This window comes from Bombina bombina, chromosome 4, assembly GCF_027579735.1.
Source record: "Bombina bombina isolate aBomBom1 chromosome 4, aBomBom1.pri, whole genome shotgun sequence".
Taxonomy (NCBI): Eukaryota; Metazoa; Chordata; class Amphibia; order Anura; family Bombinatoridae; genus Bombina; species Bombina bombina.
This window is the reverse complement of record NC_069502.1, coordinates 523670421-523690575: the sequence shown is the minus strand read 5'-3', so window position 1 is coordinate 523690575 and position 20155 is coordinate 523670421. Positions and strand designations below refer to the sequence as shown.

General features: G+C 38.5%; 1 protein-coding gene across 1 annotated transcript in view; it reads right to left on the bottom strand.

The window, feature by feature from the left end:
• Window positions 1-20155, bottom strand: part of LOC128656513 (CD109 antigen-like) — a 212883-nt gene that overhangs the window by 107069 nt on the left and 85659 nt on the right. Inside the window, exons 9-10 of the mRNA XM_053710441.1 lie at window positions 17055-17157; window positions 12957-13066 (exon numbers count right to left, since the gene is read on the bottom strand). Coding sequence (XP_053566416.1) covers window positions 12957-13066; window positions 17055-17157 — 213 coding nt within the window. The remainder of the gene's footprint in view (window positions 1-12956; window positions 13067-17054; window positions 17158-20155) is intronic.

Genomic DNA, 20155 nt, shown 5'->3' with positions numbered 1-20155 from the left:
GAGAGCCTTTCTTTCTTTAAAGGCTAGATTGTATTTATCAATCTTGGTAACCATTTTAAATATGTCTTCAAAGACTAAATTCAGAGAGATAGCACGGGGTAGGTTTACCAGTGAAAGGGACAGTCTACACAATAATTTTTATTGTTTAAAAAGATAGATAATACCTATATTACCCATTCCCCAGTTTTGCATAACCAACACAGTTATTATAATACACTTTTTACCTCTTTGATTACCTTGTATCTAAGCCTCTGCAGACTGCCCCCTTATTTCAGTTCTTTTGACAGACTTGCATTTTAGCTAATCAGTATAGATTCCTAGGTAACTCCACAAGCTTGAGCACAATGTTATCTATATGGAACACATGAACTAACGCCCTCTAGTTGTGAACAAATGTCAATATGCATTCAAATAAGAGGAGGCCTTCAAGGGCTAAGAAATTAGCATATGAGCCTACCTAGGATTAGCTTTCAATTAAGAATACCAATGGAACAAAGCAAAATTAATGATAAAAGTAAAAGATTACATGCCCTATCAGAATCATGAAAGTTTATTTTTTACTAGACTGTCCCTTTAAGCCCTTACAGAAGAAACATAGTTCCACACATACCTATTTCACAAAATTCACTGATAGTTGTCACATGATACAGAGGGTAGGGGAATGGAAGAAAAGTTTAAGATTTTTCTGAAAAAAAAATCTACAGCTCATTTTAAATTAAACAGGCGTTAGCATATGAAACACAGCTGCATTATCAATGAGCAAAGACAATATAAGATATGATCTTGCTGACCAGGGGACAATGTACAATTTGTTTCTTTTTTTATCTGTAACTTAGGAGATGCAGACAAGCAGTGAATAGCTATAAGTCTTTGTCTAGAAAGTGAATCATGTTGTTCCATCCGCAAAAAAATTTAAGACCTCTTTGTAGTATGGCTTTCCTCCAGCATCCAGTGGATGTATATCCCTGCTAGAAAAACACCAGGACAATTGACTCTAATTGGCACTTTAGCTGCCATCTTCAAATAAAAATAATTGGGAAGAAAAATGAAATCTATTTGTTCACTCCTTTATGAAGTGTTACCCGAGAACTGAAAAAATATACTGCTAAAAAGTGTAACTAAAACTAGCATAGTGTACTTCTGTCACGCACAGAGATTTCCTCATGTAATTCTGATTATCAGTAAACACTACGAGCTAGATTAAAAGTGCCTCAGTATATTGTTTTTTTGCATTAGCAAAAACATTGCTAGCGTTAGGCTTTTTGCGCTTGTTGGGTTCCACTTTGGAAAAAAAAAACGTATTTTGCGCTGGCGGTAACCCGAAAAGTGGAGTTTATGCATGTGCAAGCATGTATTACCCCATAGAAATCAATTGAGAAAATAAAGTTGAAAAAATCCTAACACCCTACTTCTGCAAACAACCTTGCATTTTTGCATTCCCCATAGAAATCAATGGAGAAAAAAAAAGTAAAAAAACTAACACCCTACCATAAGCCCCTAGCCTATTAACCCCTAATCTATCATCCCCCCACACTGCAAACTCTCTCATTTAAACTATTAACCCCTAAACCACCATCCCCCAAATCGCAAAATACCTAAACTATTAACCCACTAAACCACCATCCCCCCACAACGTAAAGATATAAACTAACATTCAAACCTCCTAACCTAACACCCCCTAACTTAACCTAAATGAAAAAAAAACTAAATCAACTAAAATAAAATCCTAACTACCTTACAAAAACTTACCAGTAAAATTAAATAAAAACCTAATCTTACCTTTACAAAAAACTAACATTACACAAAAAAAACCTGCCATTACTGAAAAAAACCTACCATTACTGAAAAAAACCTACCATTACAGAAAAATAAAAAAAACTAACATTACAAAAAATAAAAAACTAACATTACAGAAAATAAAAAAAAGAAATTAACAAAAATAAAAAATATAATCCTATTTTAATACCCCTTAAAAAACGACCCCAAAATAAAAACCCTTATTCTAAAAATAAACTACCAATAGCCCTTAAAAGGGCCTTTTGTAGGTCATTGCCCTAAAGCGGTCAGATCTTTTTGTGAAAAAAACACACTAACCCCTCTAACATTACAACCGTCCACCCCCCCAAAAAAAATATAACTGAAAAAAATAAATAAATTACCCATTGCCTTGAGCATTCAGCTCTTTTGCTGCCCAAAAAAATAAAAAACCCTATCTTCTAACTTTATCTTCTAACTTTATCCTGGTGGTGGCGCGATTTTTGCGGCAATGGCTGCAGCGAAGTCCGTAGTCCTCTTCAGGGGCCCGCTCCGATATGCAGCATCGCCCACAAAAGCCGGCGACGCCAAATTTTGCGCGGGTTTGGTATCACATATACGGCGTAACATAGAAGTTATGCTCTTATATTTCTGCCTTCGCCCGTAGTTTTTTGGCCCATAGACTGACATACAAAACACGCTCAGTTTGGTATCCAATATACAGCGTAAGGACTTACGTGCGCAGATTTCAGAAAATCTACTCCATTTTAATCTCGCCACAAATTGCAAGCGCAGAACCCTTGCACTGACTAACAAACCAACGTAACTCTCTGAGGGCTTAGCAAACACATACATAATCACATACATATCAGCAGCAGATCTCAAACAGTTAAACCTCTTCTAAGCATTCATAATTCCTCCCCCTGCAAGTGTGTCAAACCAATCACAAACAGCACAACCTCTCACCTGCAGCCTTAAAACACCTGCCAATGCACACCCTCATTAGCCACCATGTTTCCCCTGCATTATATTGCATACCTATAGAGACAGCATCGTGGGGCACAAGGGGTGCTGGAAGCCCTACAAGCCCCTGTTTTGGATAATATACCTGCTGCTGAATTCCCTGGTCATGGTGCTGTAGCCGTCTCTGCTCCTGCTGCTGCTGTCCCTGCTCCTCCTACTGTTTTCCCTTTTCCTGGTGCTGCCCCTGCTGCTGCTGTTGCTGCAGCTGGCCATAGGCCAGCAGGGCCTATAAGACGAAGGCATCAGCAGAGGGGAAGAGCACCAAGGATACACAGGGTTAGGGTCACCCTGTTTGGGATGACAGAAGTGGAGGTCAGGGAAAAATATCGCTTGGCTTCTGCAAGCCTCATTGACCTATATTGAGGTCTTGAATGATGATATTGACCCTCAAGCGAATAGGAACCGAGCTCTGACTGGTATGCAGAAGCTGTTGTGTGTTGTACACTTCCTGGCATCTGGCTCATTCCAGTCAACAGAGGGGCTTGTGTCTGGCCTAGCGCAGTCTACCTTCTCCAGGATTCTAGGGGAGGTTTTGACTGCTCTAGATAACCAGACACAGCGATACATTCATTTCCCCCCATGAATGGAACAATCTTAAGGCTTCTATCGACTGGGGGGTATTCCCAATGTCATGGGGGCAATTGATTGCAGACATGTGCGTATCATGGCCCCACATGAGGAGCCACTCCTCTATATTAACAGGAAAGGGTTTTACTCATTGAATTGCCAGATGGTCTGCGATACCACTCTGAAATCCACACATGTGTATGCAGGCTTTCCAGGGAGTGCACATGATTCCTACATCCTGCGCCAGACCTCCTTATTCCAGCTGTTTGAAAATGGAACACTCTCGGGAGGTTGGTTGCTTGGTTAGTATGCACTACCTTCATTCTGTCTGTATATTTCTACTAAAGGGACACTAAACACAAAATAATTATCTCATGTGTCAGATAGAAAATACAATGTTAAACAACATTACAATTCACTTCTATTATCTCATTTGATTTATTCTTTAGATATCCTTTGTTGAAAAAATAGCAATGCACATAGATGAGCCAATCATATGAGGCATCTATGTGCAGCCAACAATCAGCAGCTAATGAGCATATCTAATATGCTTGTCAGCAAATGATATCAAGAGAATGGAGCAAATGACATAATAGAAGTAAATTATAAAGTTGAAGAAAATTGCAGGTTCTTTTTAACTCATGAAACAAGAAATGTGTGTTTCATGTCCCTTTAAAGGGACAGTATACTATAAATAGGTTTTCACTTAAAAGGACATTTTCTTAAAATGGCATGTTCTATCTGAATCATTAAAATAGAATTTTGGTCTAGACTAATCCTGACATAAAAGTAGATTGCTTACAATGCACCAATTTAATGTTTTGGTTAAATATATCTTTTAAATGAAATCCATGTTATGTCCCTTTAAGCAAATGATATACCTGTAGTAATCAGAATACATATGTTACATGACAGGTGACGCAGGGTACGGCTGCAGACCATGGCTATTAACCCCCTTGGTGCACCCCCTTACAGAGCCACAACTCAGGTACCAGGAGGCCCACATATGAACAAGAAATGTAATCGAAAGGAGCTTTGGCCTATTAAAAACCAGATTCAGGTGTCTGGATGCTACAGGCGGAGCTCTACAGTATAACCCCAACAAAGTGTGTTCCATTGTCAACGCATGTTGTATTCTACACAACATTGCTGTGGACACACGTATATTGGGGGACATGGAACCAGACCAAGAGCAGCAGCAGCAGCTGGTTCCTGTACCTGAGGATGTGGACAGGGGGACACTGAGGGGGAATGAAGTGAGGGATTCTGTCATCCGGGAATACTTCACCTGTAAGTTACTTGTTCATAAGTACAGTAAACCGTAACATTCACATGTATTATGATGTTTGACTGTACCTCACCAACCATTGCATGTGTATATATCATGTCTTGCAGAATTACATACTACGGATTTCCACTGCATGTAAGTGAAACTACTACATCCCAACCTCCTTCCCTTAACCACCCTAATTACTGTATATTTCTCATTTGTTTAATTCATGTTTAGGTCACTATGATTTATTGACTATCATTAAGAATGATGAAAATGGATGTTTATACCTTATGTTCACACCTTCTGTAAATACATTATTAGCTAGATATACCCATCTGTCAATTTATATTGGATGTGAGAAACCTTGATTTACATCTTATAAGAGAATATTACTATATGTACCCTTCATACACAACTATGTGATGTGGTTTATAGAACATGAATATGTCATAAACATGATAATAATACCTTTTTTGGACATTTCCACATAGGTATTATTATATGTTTTAACAATATTACTGTACTAAAACACACTTCACATGGATGTGGATGACAATTATATGGTAAATAACAGAGGACAAGATTTATGGTGAACTATAAGAATATTTATTTTTTTCTTGGCTTCTTGGATGAGTGGGCAGAGGTGACTGGAGTGGATCTCCTGATACTCCTGGGTTGTGTGGATTCAGATGATTCTGCAGGAGTGCTGGTGTGTGAAGTGCTCAACCAACACACCCAGGAGTTGGTTTTGTTCCCGCCATCTGTTGTCAATCTGCATCTGCATATCAGAAATAACTCTCATCATCTGAGACTGGTTTTGGACTAGCCCATTTAACCCTTTAAGGACACAGCTTTCAGTTTGCTCAATTGTTTTATGACAGAAAAATTCCGTCATATGTCCTTAAGAGGTTAAGGATGCTGCCATGTCCCTCTGCAGCTCGATGGTATGCTGGAGTAACCTCTGTTGGCTCCTGTGAAACCTGTGTTGGTCTCTTTGTCTGATCTCACAGCTTGCTATGAGCCTCCTCTGGATTGAAATGTATTCGTCTCCCAGGGGAGAATACATTGTATCTATAGGCTCTTGAGCAGCAGGGATTCTAAGTGCAGGTTCAGCTCTAGCTGCTGGTGCATCATGGACATCCTCAGCTGCTGGTGCATCATGGACATCCTCAGCTGCTGGTGCATCATGGACATCCTCAGCTGCTGGTGCATCATGGACATCCTCAGCTGCTGGTGCATCAGGGACAACTACAGCTGCTGGTGCATCAGGGACAACTACAGCTGCTGGTGCATCAGGGACAACTACAGCTATATGCTCCTCTTCAGATGGTGGAGCTCTTCCAAGGGAAGAGGATGGTGGAGCTCTCCGGGTGGACTGGTAGTCCTATTGATGACTAGTGTGCGACCACTCAGCCTGTCCAGTTTGCATTTCCTGTGCGTAAAAGCTATGACTGGCCTGGTATTGGGGGGGGGGGGATAAAGACATGTACCCTTTGGGGCTGACTTGGCTCCCCCTCAAAGCCAAAAGAATAATCCTCTGGCCAGGTATCTTGCCAGGGCTCGTCTGACAATGTTGATGGCATCACGTCTGGGTCCTCAACAGAGGCAATCCAACCCAGCTCATGCCTGGGAGCATACTGTCCCTGCATTCCTCGGACTGGTGGTGGAGGTGGATGCATTCTTTGGACTGGTGGTGGAGGTGGATGCATTCCTCGGACTGGTGGTGGAGGTGGATGCATGCCTGTTTGCACCCTGGTGACAGGAGGTTCTGTGGAGGAGTCAAATGATGAGAGGGATTAGTACAATCATATATATGTCCATGTGGGCATACAATTTACATTGATACATGCTAGGGCCTATACTCATTCTCATGTCAAACTCCATAGCATGCATGTGCACATTGTGATTTGTGAAATGAGGGATTTTAATATGCAAAGTATACATGTATGTGTTTCATACAATAGTTATGTGTACATGTCAGTGATGGAGAAAATGTGTTCTTTAAGTGACACTATGGTCACACAATTTCCTTTAGCCTGATGTAGGCACATAACATGCTTTCTTGAGCTAAAAGTATTGTGATGGCTATACTGTCCATTTACTGAAAACTTTACATGTGGCTTGTGAAAAGCATATCTAGATAGGCTCAGAAGCTGCTGATTGGTGGCTGCACATCAATGCCTCATGTGATTGGCTCACCCATGTGCATTGATATTTCATAAACAAAGGATATCAGAATAATTAAGCAAATTAGATAATAGAAGTAAATTGGGATGTTGTTTAAAACGGTATTCTCTATCTGAATGATGAAATAAAAAGATTTGGTTTAATGTCCCTTTAATGTGAAATATAATTGTAGATGTTTTTGTTAGTAGGCCAAATACCATGCTCCTCATTGTGTACATGAATGTGTGACATTAAAGGATGTTATATCTCAAATACATATAATACTGGTGTGTGGGATGTTACTCACCAGCATGCTGTGCTGATGTTGCAGCCCCTGAGTCACGAGCCCCTGGAAGTTCACAGATTGCTGTGATACTCAGGGACCTGCGTATCATCTCCTGCCATTCGTTGTATTCAGCTTCCTGGGGTGGACCACCGCCTGTTCCCTTCTGGTGCATGGCTTCTTGGCCCATCTTCTCCTTCAACCGCCTCTTACAATCGTTCCACCTTTTTTTAAGGCCCTCGACAGTCCTCCTCTGCGGGGCCACGCTGTTTACTGCATCCTCGACAAACAGCCATGCATCCTTACGCCTTTGGGCAACTCCTTTGCCCTTCTCCTGGCCAAAGAGGGCACTGTGGTTGTCCATGACGGCCTGGACTAGCGCAACATTCTCATCAAATGAGAAGTTCGGGCATCTCATGTGCTCATCATCTGTGGCCACCTGGCTTCCTCCCTGGGATGTCCCTGGTGTGGGTTCCTCCCTATCCTCTCCCTCCTCCCCCCTTCTGTCCCCATGTGCACCCTCTGTCCCTCTTCTAAGTGTGCCTGGTCTTGGGGCAACCCCACTCCCATCATCCCTTCTGGCTCTCCCTCTCCCCACTCCACTTACTCCCTGATGGGGACCCTGCTGCTCCTCCTGTCCACTACAATAATCCTCTCCCTGCAACTCCGCTCCACTCCTCCCCTCCGCCCTACCTCTCCCTGCCATCCTCAAACTACACACACTCACACACTCACACTCACTCCGAATTCAATCACACACAATCACAACCAAAAACCAGCCTATCGCACTGTAAAATATAAATAAAATGTGTGAGGTGTTAGAAAAAAAAAGCGTTGTGTATTTTGTATATGTATGTATGCAAAATGTGTGCAATATGTAAAAAAAGTGTAAGTAAATGTACAGGCTTACCCAAACAAAAATCCGACCTAACTAACTTTTATGATATGCACCTCTCTCACTGCTCTTACTAAATAACTGAACTCACTGTAGTGTGCTGTAGCTCCAAAAACCAACCAAACACACTAAAGAAAATGGCGGCTGTGCATGGGTTTATGTATGAATTTTGAATCGCGTAATTACGTGGCGCATCTTTTAGAACTGGCAGTTATTTTTTACGATTCTTAGCCTAATTTGCATAAAACTACTCTTTATTGAGACTTTACATGAAAAAAATACTGGCGTAAGTACTTGCGATGACTAAAATGTGTATTTGCGCACATTTTAGTTGATCACCGGTTTTTCATACTTACGCCAGTTTAGCATCTGACGGTGCAGTATATGTGATAGCTCGAGTTGCGAGGTGAAATTACGGGCGGCGCAGGTTCCCTCGCTTGCGCCGAAAACTACGCCGTATATCAGTTCGCGCCCCAGACCTTTAACACAGAGGTACTCTTCATGCATAGTAATTGCAAGGTACCCCTTTTATATAGGGCTACCCTTGCATTCCATTTGGCTGATTTGAATCTTCAAATTTAAATCAGCTAATAGAATAAAAGATTTTTTCTTCATTTTATTGGCAGATTTGAATTTGAAGATTCAAATCAGCCAATAGGAATGCAAGGGTATATAAAAGAGGTACCTTGCATTCATTATTCAGTGAGCAGCTGGAGACTGCATGAAGAGGACCTCTATTGAAGGTCTGAAGAGGGCCACCAACGTTGTTGCCGCCGCCATTGCCGCAATCACCGGGATGAAGTTAGAAGATGGACCTCCGGAGGGGTGAAGATAGATGAAGATGGATGAAGATGGAGATCTGCCCATCATCATCGGTTAGTGTTAGTTTTTTTGGGGAGTTCTGTGGTGTTTTTTTATAGCTTAAGGTTTTAATTTAATTTTTTTGGGCAGCAAATGCTGAATGCCCTTTTAAGGGTAATACCCATCCAAATAGCCTTTTCAGGGCAATGGGTAATTTTATTTTTTATTTTGGGGGGTGGGGGTTGTAATGTTAGACATTACAAGTTTCGGTAAAATAATAAAAAAAAACTGTTTCCAAACAGAGTGAACCAGGTCACAAACTGCCAATCTGGCGTTTTAAGGGAATTACTGCATCCGTGCTTATAGCACAATATGGAGAGAGAATGTTGGTACCTCATTTCAAAACTCTGGAGCTATGAGTATTTATATCCGAGTAGGGATGGTTATACCACCTAGAAAAGCAGATCTGGGATCCTTTTGGAGTACACAGAAGAAAGCCACCAAGCTCCTCTCCTCTGTACATCCTAGATTTCACCCTCAGCTGTATTTAAATACTCAAAACAGAGCCATTTAAAGGGGCAGTAGTATTTAGTTCCACCTGCTTGGTACTACAATCATACTGATTGTTATATGAGTAGTAAAGATAAAATAGATAGAGGCGCCAATGGTGCAGATCAATGAGGAATCTCAAGGGTTACCAATAAGAGATATACACAGGGTACTCACTTGTGGAAAAGGCAATCAAGTATGCCCATAGGAGCAGACTGGATTTCTACAGCAGTCCAGCTAGCTGATTACCAAGCAACGAAGGTATTCACAGTACCAAAGAAAAACAAGTGTCCATCATATATTGGTGCTACTAATAGGGTGAGATCCCCCTTTCTTACCATCCTGCCTGTACACCTTCTTTGGTCTACAACCTAGACCTGTTGATCCCCTGCACCCGGGAGTTGCCTGGTGGGGCCTTGATCAGCTAGCTAGACTGCTGTAGAAATCCAGTCTGCTCCTATGGGCATAATTGATTGCCTTTTCCACAAGTGAGTACCCTGTGTATATCTCTTATTGGTAACCCTTGAGATTCCTCATTGATCTGCACCATTGGCGCCTCTATCTATTCTATCTTTACTACAGATCGTCCATCTTTGTATGCTGTTAGAGAGCTGCCTACAGAACCATCTCTACAATCAAATACATACTGTTCAGCATTTAGGATCCCAGATGACATTAATATTGGACTCTTTTGCTTCCATGTATTTACCTGTGGTAATATAATGCAATAGGAATAATAATATTTATTTTATGTAAATTTATCTAGTCATTGTGCTATTTATATACTATATATCACATTGTATGTTCATCCTGTCACTTTTTATCACCTTTAGCGCCTCCTAGAGGATCCCAGGGAATTTTTGGGTGTGCAATACATCTCCCTGATTTCCTCATTTTTGTTATATGAGTATCATGTCTCTGATATTATCCTACAGAAATATTAGTTTTATTGTTATCTAAATATATGTTCATCAGTGTATATAGCTGCATCTATGAAGCATATAGTCCCTAATATTGAATAGGAATCATTAGGATAGATATTTAATTGACATAAATGATGAATAATAAATAGTTAATAATAAATAATAAGAGTCTAAAAGTGAAAATTAGAAATATCTTTAACAATATACACGCTCTAATAAAAAACTAAAAATACTCTTAATTACCATTCTTGGACATAGATAAGAAATAATAAATGCATTTAATATATATTCTAAAACAGGTGTTATTATAACCTATCAATGAAGGGGACAGTTATAAAATTAATAAAGCCAGAGATATTTCATATTTAAGATATGAAAATACAAAAGTGTATAAGAGATGAACACATGCGATATCAAGTATTTATCTGAGAAAGCAAGATAAGTCCATTTCTAAATTTAAACCACTTGGGGTCAGAGTGTTTAAATTAAAATTCCACTTGGATTCTAATTGTAAAAGTGTTTTTTCACTATTTCCTCCTCTACCTTTGTCTCTAAGTTTGGCTATTCCAATGTAATTAAAATATTTAAGGTTGCCCCAATTAAACAGTTTAAAATGTTTAGGGACAGGAAAGTATTTGTTCCTATCTTTGTCTACATTCTCAATAGATGACAGATGTTCACAAATACGTTCCCTAAGGGGTCTAGTTGATTCACCCACATATTGGCTCCCACATTTACACTGTATAAGGTATATGGTATTCTTATCAGTACACCTATTTACTGCATTCATTTTAAATTGTTTTCCTGTAGAGCTGAAGGAAAAAATGGTGTTTTTGTGGCATGTCTACAGGATTTACAACAGTTACAGGGAAAAAAACTTTCAAATTATTCCCTAGTAAATCCTTATCTGTCTGCTTGTTTACCTTAGATACAGTGGGTGCTAGTATGTTTTTCAAATTATTTGTTTTTTTATGTACAAAGAATGGGCGATCAGATAATTGATCTCCAATTTTATTATCCTGTTTTAAGATGTTCCAATGTTTGTACAAAATATCTTCGAGTATTTTATGGTTTGAATTATACTTTGTCATAAATGGAATTCTTAGATCATTAAATGTCTTTTCCCTCCTGGATTTGGGCTGAAGGAGCATGTCTCATTTTACAATAGATAGATTGCAGATTGCAACCACCTGCGTGCTATATATAGATTACGTTCCAAGATCTACCATATCCGAAACCGTGGATAGTAGCGAACCCTATATAACGTATATCTTAGGCTTTGAAAAACTGCTAGCATCAATACTTTAAGGGGTAAATTAAAGGGACATTAAACCCAAATTTTTTCTTTCATGATTCAGATAGAGAATACAATTTTAAACAACTTTCTAATTTACTTCAATTATCTAATTTGCTTCATTCTCTTGATATTCGTTCCTGAAAAGCATATCTAGATAGGCTCAGTAGCTTCTGATTGGTGGCTGCACATAGATGCCTCATGTGATTGGCTCACCCATGTGCATTGCTATTTCTTTAACTAAGGATATCTAAAGAATGAAGCAAATTAGATAATAGAAGTAAATTGGAATGTTGTTTAAAATTGTATTCTCTGTCTGTATAATGAAAGAAAATTTTTGGGTTTAATGTCCCTTTAAGGGTTATTTTCACAACAACACTACGATAATGAATGTAGACAGCAAGAATGCTATAGGCCAGCGTGGGCATAGAGGAAAAAGAAAGATGAGTAATGTATTTCCATTTAATATTTTCTAGCCATGGTTTATGATAACTGAAACCGTGGAAACTGGATAAGTTTGTCTTAATTTGTTCTAAAGTATATTTTTTATATGACCAAAATGTAAATAAATATTTGTTTCAGTCTGTCCAAAATCATATACAGTATATTATGTGATTAAAAAACACCAAATATCAGGCAGAGCACAGAACCACTTTTTCAAAGAGGAATACATCTACTACATTTTACATCAGCAAATAAGTAGAATTATAAAAAAAACAAATATTATAATCCAAAAATGATTAACTAAACTACATTTTCAAACCTTGTTCTAACATTGGGCATCAAATGCAAAAGTGAGGGGAAAAAATCCAAATTACCATTATATCAGTATCAGGATTATTAGTCATAATCAAAATTGTATACACAAAGTCTAGTGTTTTATATTCCTTTGAAAACAGTTACTATCAATTGGATTAGGAAGCATAGCATAAAAGAGAAATGTATGGTTTATATAGAGGTTTTATCTATGGGGTGAATACTTTATTCTGTATTCTTATAAGGGAATTATTAACAACAACAACAAAAAATAGGCAGCGGACAGATATTTATATAAGTGATTCACCTATTAAAAGGGCCCCTGTTACCAAAATTATTCTGGGTTTAATTCAAAGAGAAAGAGTAAATATGTATGACTTTGTTTTAGAATATGTTAAGGCTGAGAAACATCATATATACATGTTAAAGACATTTATAATAAATTGCAATTGTGATCAAAAGCATGATATGAATCTACTATATATATATACTAATCCCTTTTATACTGTACCCTACTTGTATTATAGTAATTGAGCCTTTTAAAAATCGTTGTTGACAGTCATTTGCACTTTTTTTATAAATTATATTTAAAGGCAAAGATTTTCAAAGCCCATATGATATGTTGGAAAAAAAACAGAACATAAATTTATTTATAACATATATTAACATACCTTTGCTGTAAAATTACTCCCAGGAATGAAGAACTGCTGTGTACTGATTACTCTTAAAATGTACTCAGAGTCGTAACTTTGAACTTGGGTTGATGCATTATATACTACCCCTATAAAACATTAGGATTAATCATTATATTACTGCTTCTTATAAGAAAAAAATATAATAAGAATAATATTAAATAAACATAAACATTAAACATAACGAGGGTTAACATATTGGCCCCTATTTAACAAAGGTCTTGCGGACCTGATCCGACAGTGCGGATCAGGTCCGCAAGACCTTGCTGAATGCGGAGAGCAATACGCTCTCCATATTTAGCATTGCACCAGCAGCTCACAAGAGCTGCTGGTGCAACGCCGCCCCCTGCACACTTGCAGCCAATCGGCCGCCAGCAGGGAGGTGTCAATCAACCAGATCGTACTCGATCGGGTTGAATTGTGGCGATTCCTGTCCGGCTGCTCTGAGCAGGTGGACAGGGTTATGGAGCAGCGGTCTTTTTGACCGCTGCTTCATAACTGCTGTTTCTGGCGAGTCTTCAGACTTGCCAGAAACACGGGCTGTCAAGCTCCTTTCAGAGCTTGATAGATAGGCCCCATTGTGTTATTGTAAAACTTAGTTACTTGATAAACTGCTGATTTCTCGCTTACTATAAAGTTGAACACAAGAACACTTTCTCTGAAAGTGCAAAAATGTTTTACAATGCTTTTTGTGTGCATTGGGCTGCACATGTATTACAAGTTGAAAGTAAAACATTTCCGCGCGTTCGCTAACCCGACACACACAAAAATCCAAAGCTAGAATATTGAGACTGCGTTAACGTGTTCCCCCATAGACTTCAATGGAGTGTGGAAACACCTAACACATCCTGATCATGTTTAGCCAAGTGTGCTAACTCAACATGAGATATTAATATTTTGCATTCAAATGTTCTTCACATAGAAGAATATGTTCTTTTTATTTATAAATACATATATATACACTATATATATATATGTTGTTTTTTTAGATTATATATATATATATATATATATATATATATATATATTTATATTTATATTTATTTATAAATACTTAGCAGATATTCTCTTATGGGAAGAATGTTGGAATGTAAAAATATTTACAGTAAATACACAAACACTTTATTAAATATGAATATTGCATAAATATGATTTTTCCTGTTGTCAGCTACTTTACTGCAACAGGCTCCAATGCACATAAACCAGGTCTAAGGCATAACACATTTGTAAAGCTGAATAGGCAAGAGAAAGTGTATGAACTGTTAGTTACTAATGGTTTAAATATTGCTGAACACAATAACTATGTCTGTTCACATACTTGTAACCTTCCAACAGTATAAGTACAATTCAAGTACCGTTGGATAAACTTAGCCTTGTCAAATTTGCAGAAAGGTGAGCAACTAACTTTGAAAAAAAAAGGTTAACCCAACTCATCTGACTTAAACTGTATTCTGATTGGCTGTCTTTAAACTGCAAAGTTACTTAAAACCCATTTGTAAGCTAAGTAGCCTTACACAAGAATTAGTCTCTTTGCTTCATCATTACCATTCAGCGCTCCAATGTCCCATTCCTTACTAAACCCAGTGCCCTATTACCCATAACCTGTACCCTCATAAGAATCTCTAGTTTGAAATCCCCAACCTTAGCCATAAAATTGCTAGATTTCCCCAGTAGGGCTCAGGGTGGTTACAAGCTGGTGCTTTTGACTTGCTATACTTGTACTAATCGTTTTCTTATAAAGCTGACTTGAATCAACATGGATTATGTATGTCAGCTGTAAAGAATGGCTTTAAAAGGATCTTGCCTTTTGAGTATAGTTGAGTTGGATATTTTTCAGCAGTTTAAGGACAAATTGGTTTGCAGCTGGTACAATCTTGCGCTAATAATGTGCATAGACCCCTTTGTTCTGCTCCCATAGCAGCACACATTGTAGGCACTGATCCTGTACTGTAGCGAGAGTGCCTGTAAAAAGAGCCAGAGCACCAAGAGCAGGTCTCCTCTAAGCGCGATATAAGAGGATAAGTTCTAGCTAACACTAAGGAGTAACAGGGCAAATGGTTTGCTAATAAACTGCTAAATCTAGTCAGGGAGGTGTCTCTGTGCATCTTCACAATATTCCATATTAGTCTGCAGCAGTGCGCGCCTATCTTGTTCACAAAGATGCATCAATGCCCACAAAAATCGTTTGCTCATTTGGCCTGGAGGGCAAAGTACTGAAAATACAAAGTCCTCAGAACAGGTCACCCAGGTAAATAGTACTCCCACATAGGGGGCAAATCCATTGCCCCGGGTTCAGGTTGCTCACATGTCCCGTGTGCAAAGCAGAGTTAGAGATCCACAATTTCCGTTTCTATCTTAATTAATCTTTAAATATGTATATATTGTCTTTAGGTTAAAAATCAGTATTTATTTTTCTACTGATGTTAAAGTAAATAAAGCAAGTTGTACTCAAATGTTTATTGCACCAAATGAATCATTCTTCATATAAAAACATTTCTACCTGAATAGTTTAATATTATGTTTGTTAAAGCAGCTGCACATCATTAATAAGAGAGGCTTTAATTCCCTCGGACTCTTAAATAGCCTCATATAAAGTAAATTAAAAGAACACATTAAGCTAGATTACAAGTGAGTCGCAAACAGGTTTTGTGCAAGTGATATCGTGTTTTCACGATCCTTTCACATTCCGCTGATATTACAAATTGTAATATCCTTACCGCAATCTCAGAGCTGCGGTTAACTGTTTTCCGAAACTAGAAAGATGCACAAACACTTTAAAAATACATTAAAAGTACATTTACACTCATATTAACACCGTCTAATAAAAAATATTTCACAAAAAAGTTATTAGAGATCAAATATATGAGGGCTTCAACATGTAAATGTATTTGTATGTATATATATATATATATATATATATATATATATTTATATATGTGTACATATATTAATGTATTTATATGTGTATATTTGTATTTACAGTCATATATACACATATAAAAACATTAATATATATGTATACATAAATGGACATATATATATATATATAAGTGCATTATAGCCCTTTGCCATTAAGTTGATAAAATGATAAAACATATTTATGCAATATTCATATTTAAAGGCACATTCAAGTCCAAAAAATACTTTCATGTTTCAAATAGGGCATGTAATTTGAAACAACTTTCCAATTTACTTTTATCACCAATTTTGCTTTGTTCTCTTGGTATTCTTAGTTGAAAGCTAAACCTAGGAGGTTCATATGCTAATTTCTTAGACCTTGAAGGCCGCCTCTAATCTAAATGCATTTTTCACCACTAGAGGGCATTAGTTCACGTGTTTCATATAGATAATATTGAGCTGATGCACGTGAATTTACCATGGAGACAGCTCTGATTGGCTAAAATGCAAGTCTGTCAAAAAAACTGAAATAAGGGGGCAGTCTGCTGAGGCTTAGATACAAAGTAATCACAGAGGTAAAAAGTGTATTATTATAACTGTGTTGGTTATGTAAAACTGGGGAATTGGTAATTAAGGGATTATCTATCTTTTAAAACAACAACATTTCTGGTGTTGACTGTCCCTTTAACAATGATTTTAACTATGTATTTACTGTAAACATTTGAAATTTGCTAATGCAAATATGTTTTTTTTCTCTCCATTTACTTCTATGGGGAATGCAAAAATGCGATGGCGTTTGCTCAATCTCAGGGAAGGGGGTTTCAACTTTTTTTTTCTTCATTGATTTCTATGGGGAAAAACATGCACGCGAAAACTTGTTAATTTTTTTCGCACTATTCGGGTTACCGCTTGCACAAAATACGTTTTTTTTTAACTTGTAATATAAATGCAACCTGACTAGCGTAAAAAGCGCCACTTGTAATCTAGCCCGTTGTATTTTGTCTTGGTATTGAATGCTACAAATTAAAATAACTTCTATAAGCTCCTTTTCCACATACATCAGCATTAAATAATATAGCACACACATTTGTTGTTCATGAGAATTATATAATTTATTGTTGCACAATACATTGAATTTATAATAAGTATATTGCAATGGGGGGTTCCCACGTTATTTACCTGTCAGTTCTTCTGTAACACTGGCTGTTATATTTAATGCTCCCCAGTTCAACACACCAGCTATCTCTTCATATGCTATGCTGAAGTTCGCAGAACCTGAGATCTTGAAATAAAAAGTAAAAGGCATGAAACTGGGTTATAATACAAATACTATTTATATAGACTAAAGCTATTTTTTTAAAAACAGAAATGTATAAAGAATCCTGTTCATTTCTCAAGTTTACCACAGTACAAAATTACTTCAAGCATATTTCCATTATACTGATTGGAAGCGTTGAAGTATAGGGGACGATTTATCAATGTCTAATGGACATGATCCGATGTAGCGGATCATGTCCGCCAGACATCACTGAATGCCGACAGTATACGCTGTCTGCATTTAACATTGCACAGGCAGTTCTGGTGAACTGTTTGTGCAGTGCTGCCCCCTGCACATTCGCTGCCAATCAGCCACTAGAAGGAGCAGGCCTGGACTGGACGTTTGGCATACCGAGCAAATGCCCAATAGGCCACAAGGTATTTTAGCCCCTCCCACTGCGCTGACCGCATCCAAAAATCTTTTTTTGAGAACTGAATTTTTTTTGTAGGTAATATATTATCTAATATGTTAATGTTTATTAAAGTTTGTATGAATGTAAGACAGTACTATTTATAATGTATCAAATACACATTCCTTCCTGATGATCCTTCCTGATTCTGATGATCCCTATTCCCTTCCGTTCCTATTATGCTATCTATTCTGAGTCTGATGCTGACTGATGACTTTTTCATCTCAATCTCAAGTCTTAACTTAGTTGTTTCAGCCTGAGCCAATCATATCCTTCCCATTCCCAAATTGGCCGCAGCCACACAGGCGCACTTTTTCCAATTTCGGTGGTGACTGAGCACACTGTGAGTGACACAATGGCACGCGTCTGCACAGCTGCACTTGACTACACTGACTGATGCCAGCATGCTGTGTGCCGTGAGTGCTTGGAGGCTGGAACTTAGGAATAGAAAGAACTTAGAAGATGCTGCCGCAGGGTCCATTCAGGATTCAGAGAGGCTAGCGTGAGCAGTGCCAGTGAGGAGAACGACGGTCACAAGACTGCGAGCAGACTCAGCAAGTTGGAGGGAGAGGAGAGATGCCGGCTGTGCCCATCAGGTCACGATCCATCCAACTGAGTGACCGAGGCGAGTGACCAGTGTCCAGAATCAGCAGGAGGCCAGGTAAACAGAGAGGACCTTTTTTTTGCTGCCTAGTACAACTACACTGGCCCAGTTTAACTCCTCCATGGCCGACTATGGGGGCTTGGATTACACGTGCCACTGCCAGTGCCACCATGTCACGCACAATCCCTAATCAGAAAGATAATATATATTGTCATAAATTATATTGTATGCTCTATCTGAACCGTAATAATCATTTGGGGTTTCTTTCTGTTTAAATATATCACTGAAACTTCTGAAAGCTTTGAGTGTTGAGGTAGAAACATTCTATTTTAGTTGAGAAGCTTATCAACAAATCTGTTAAAGTCTACAGAGGTTCTGTGTGTAAATCAATAAGCTTTTCATGTGAAATATCCCTAACTCATTTATTATGTATTGGTTGTGAATGAGATACAGTATGTTATTTATTTTTAGCATTTATTCGTTATGCACTAACTTATTATACAGTGCCAGATAAGAGGAGAAATACATAAAAACAAAGCATGGACCTACAGATTGAAACAGAAGGACACATTAGTGTAAACTCTAAATAAGTGGTTGTTTCAGTGAGTATATTGCTTACAAAGGAGGAAAGTCTGACAGATTAATGGGCTGGGTGCTGGGCAATAGAAATATTGAGAGTTGATGAAGGGAGTAGAGAAGTGCCAGAAAGAGGAAGAAGGTGCAGTTTAAAGAGATTTGTAGACAAGGAGAGGCATGAAGGAGATGCAGTGTTGAAGAGGGATTTGAAGATAAGGGTTAAAAGATTGATTTAGGAGTCTGTAGGAAGTTAATGTAGGCACTGTCATACAGCAGCAACAAGGGATGAATAAGAACTAGTTGAATGCTCGAGTATGACAGATGTTAAGAACACATTGGAGTAGGGTGACCAGACGTCCCCGATTTCCGGGGACAGTCCCCGGATTGAGGAGACTGTCCCCGGACAAATTATGTCCCCGGAAATGTCCCCGGGAAACAGGCAAATGGACTAGTGAGTGATATTTACTTTCACCAATCACAAACATCTACTTTACCCGATGTTCAGCTCCATCAGCTAATCAAAACTAGGCAGGGGGCTGAGCTACAGTTTGCCCATCTTTTGCCTTCTCCTGCTTGCTATGCTAGCTGGCTGTTCCCCTCTTGCCTCGGGACTGGACGGAATAGTTGGGCTGCAGTAGAAGTATAGTTTTTTGGATATGTGGTCTCAATTTCCCTCTATGTTTTGTGGTAGGAGAGTGTTTTCTTATGCTAGGTACACTAATATGGGAGGAACACCGGTAATTTCTATCACCTCAAAGTTTGTGTTTTGATAATCCCGTTTATGTGATGCTCGCTATCGGTGCATTAATAACATGTTGATTTCTCCCATTTTATTAGTTTCTGGCTCATGTTTAGGTGTGTTATTTACTGCATGACCAATGCCCTGCACAGTTAGTTTGCTGGCAACACGTTTATAGTATGGGTCAGAAGGGCTATTTGTTTGTTTCATAATATCCCATTAAAAATATAATTTTAAATGGGTGCCCCCTGTATGTACCGTCGTATTGTTCATCTCACTCACTAATGGCAGACAGCAGGCAGTGCCAGCAGCCGACTGCAGAGGGGCAACAACACAGCTAGGGCAAATAGCACCCAGTGTTTCTTTCTGAGATTGTGGCAATTGTCTAATAGAAGCCTTAGCCACCTGCTTTTACTTTACCCTACAGTACAACAAAGCCACTTTACTGCCCCCACCTAAGGCCCTTGGTTGTACAGTATTTGTTTTTGCAGGGGATTCTGCAGCCACACTCGGTTCTTGTATGTTTATTGTGTTGTTTGTTTTTGTGTGGGCTGAATCTATATTTAATCTTTACTTATGTACAAAGCAGGTATCGTTTCTCCCTATCCCCCCCCTAAAGCTGGTACCTCTGTGC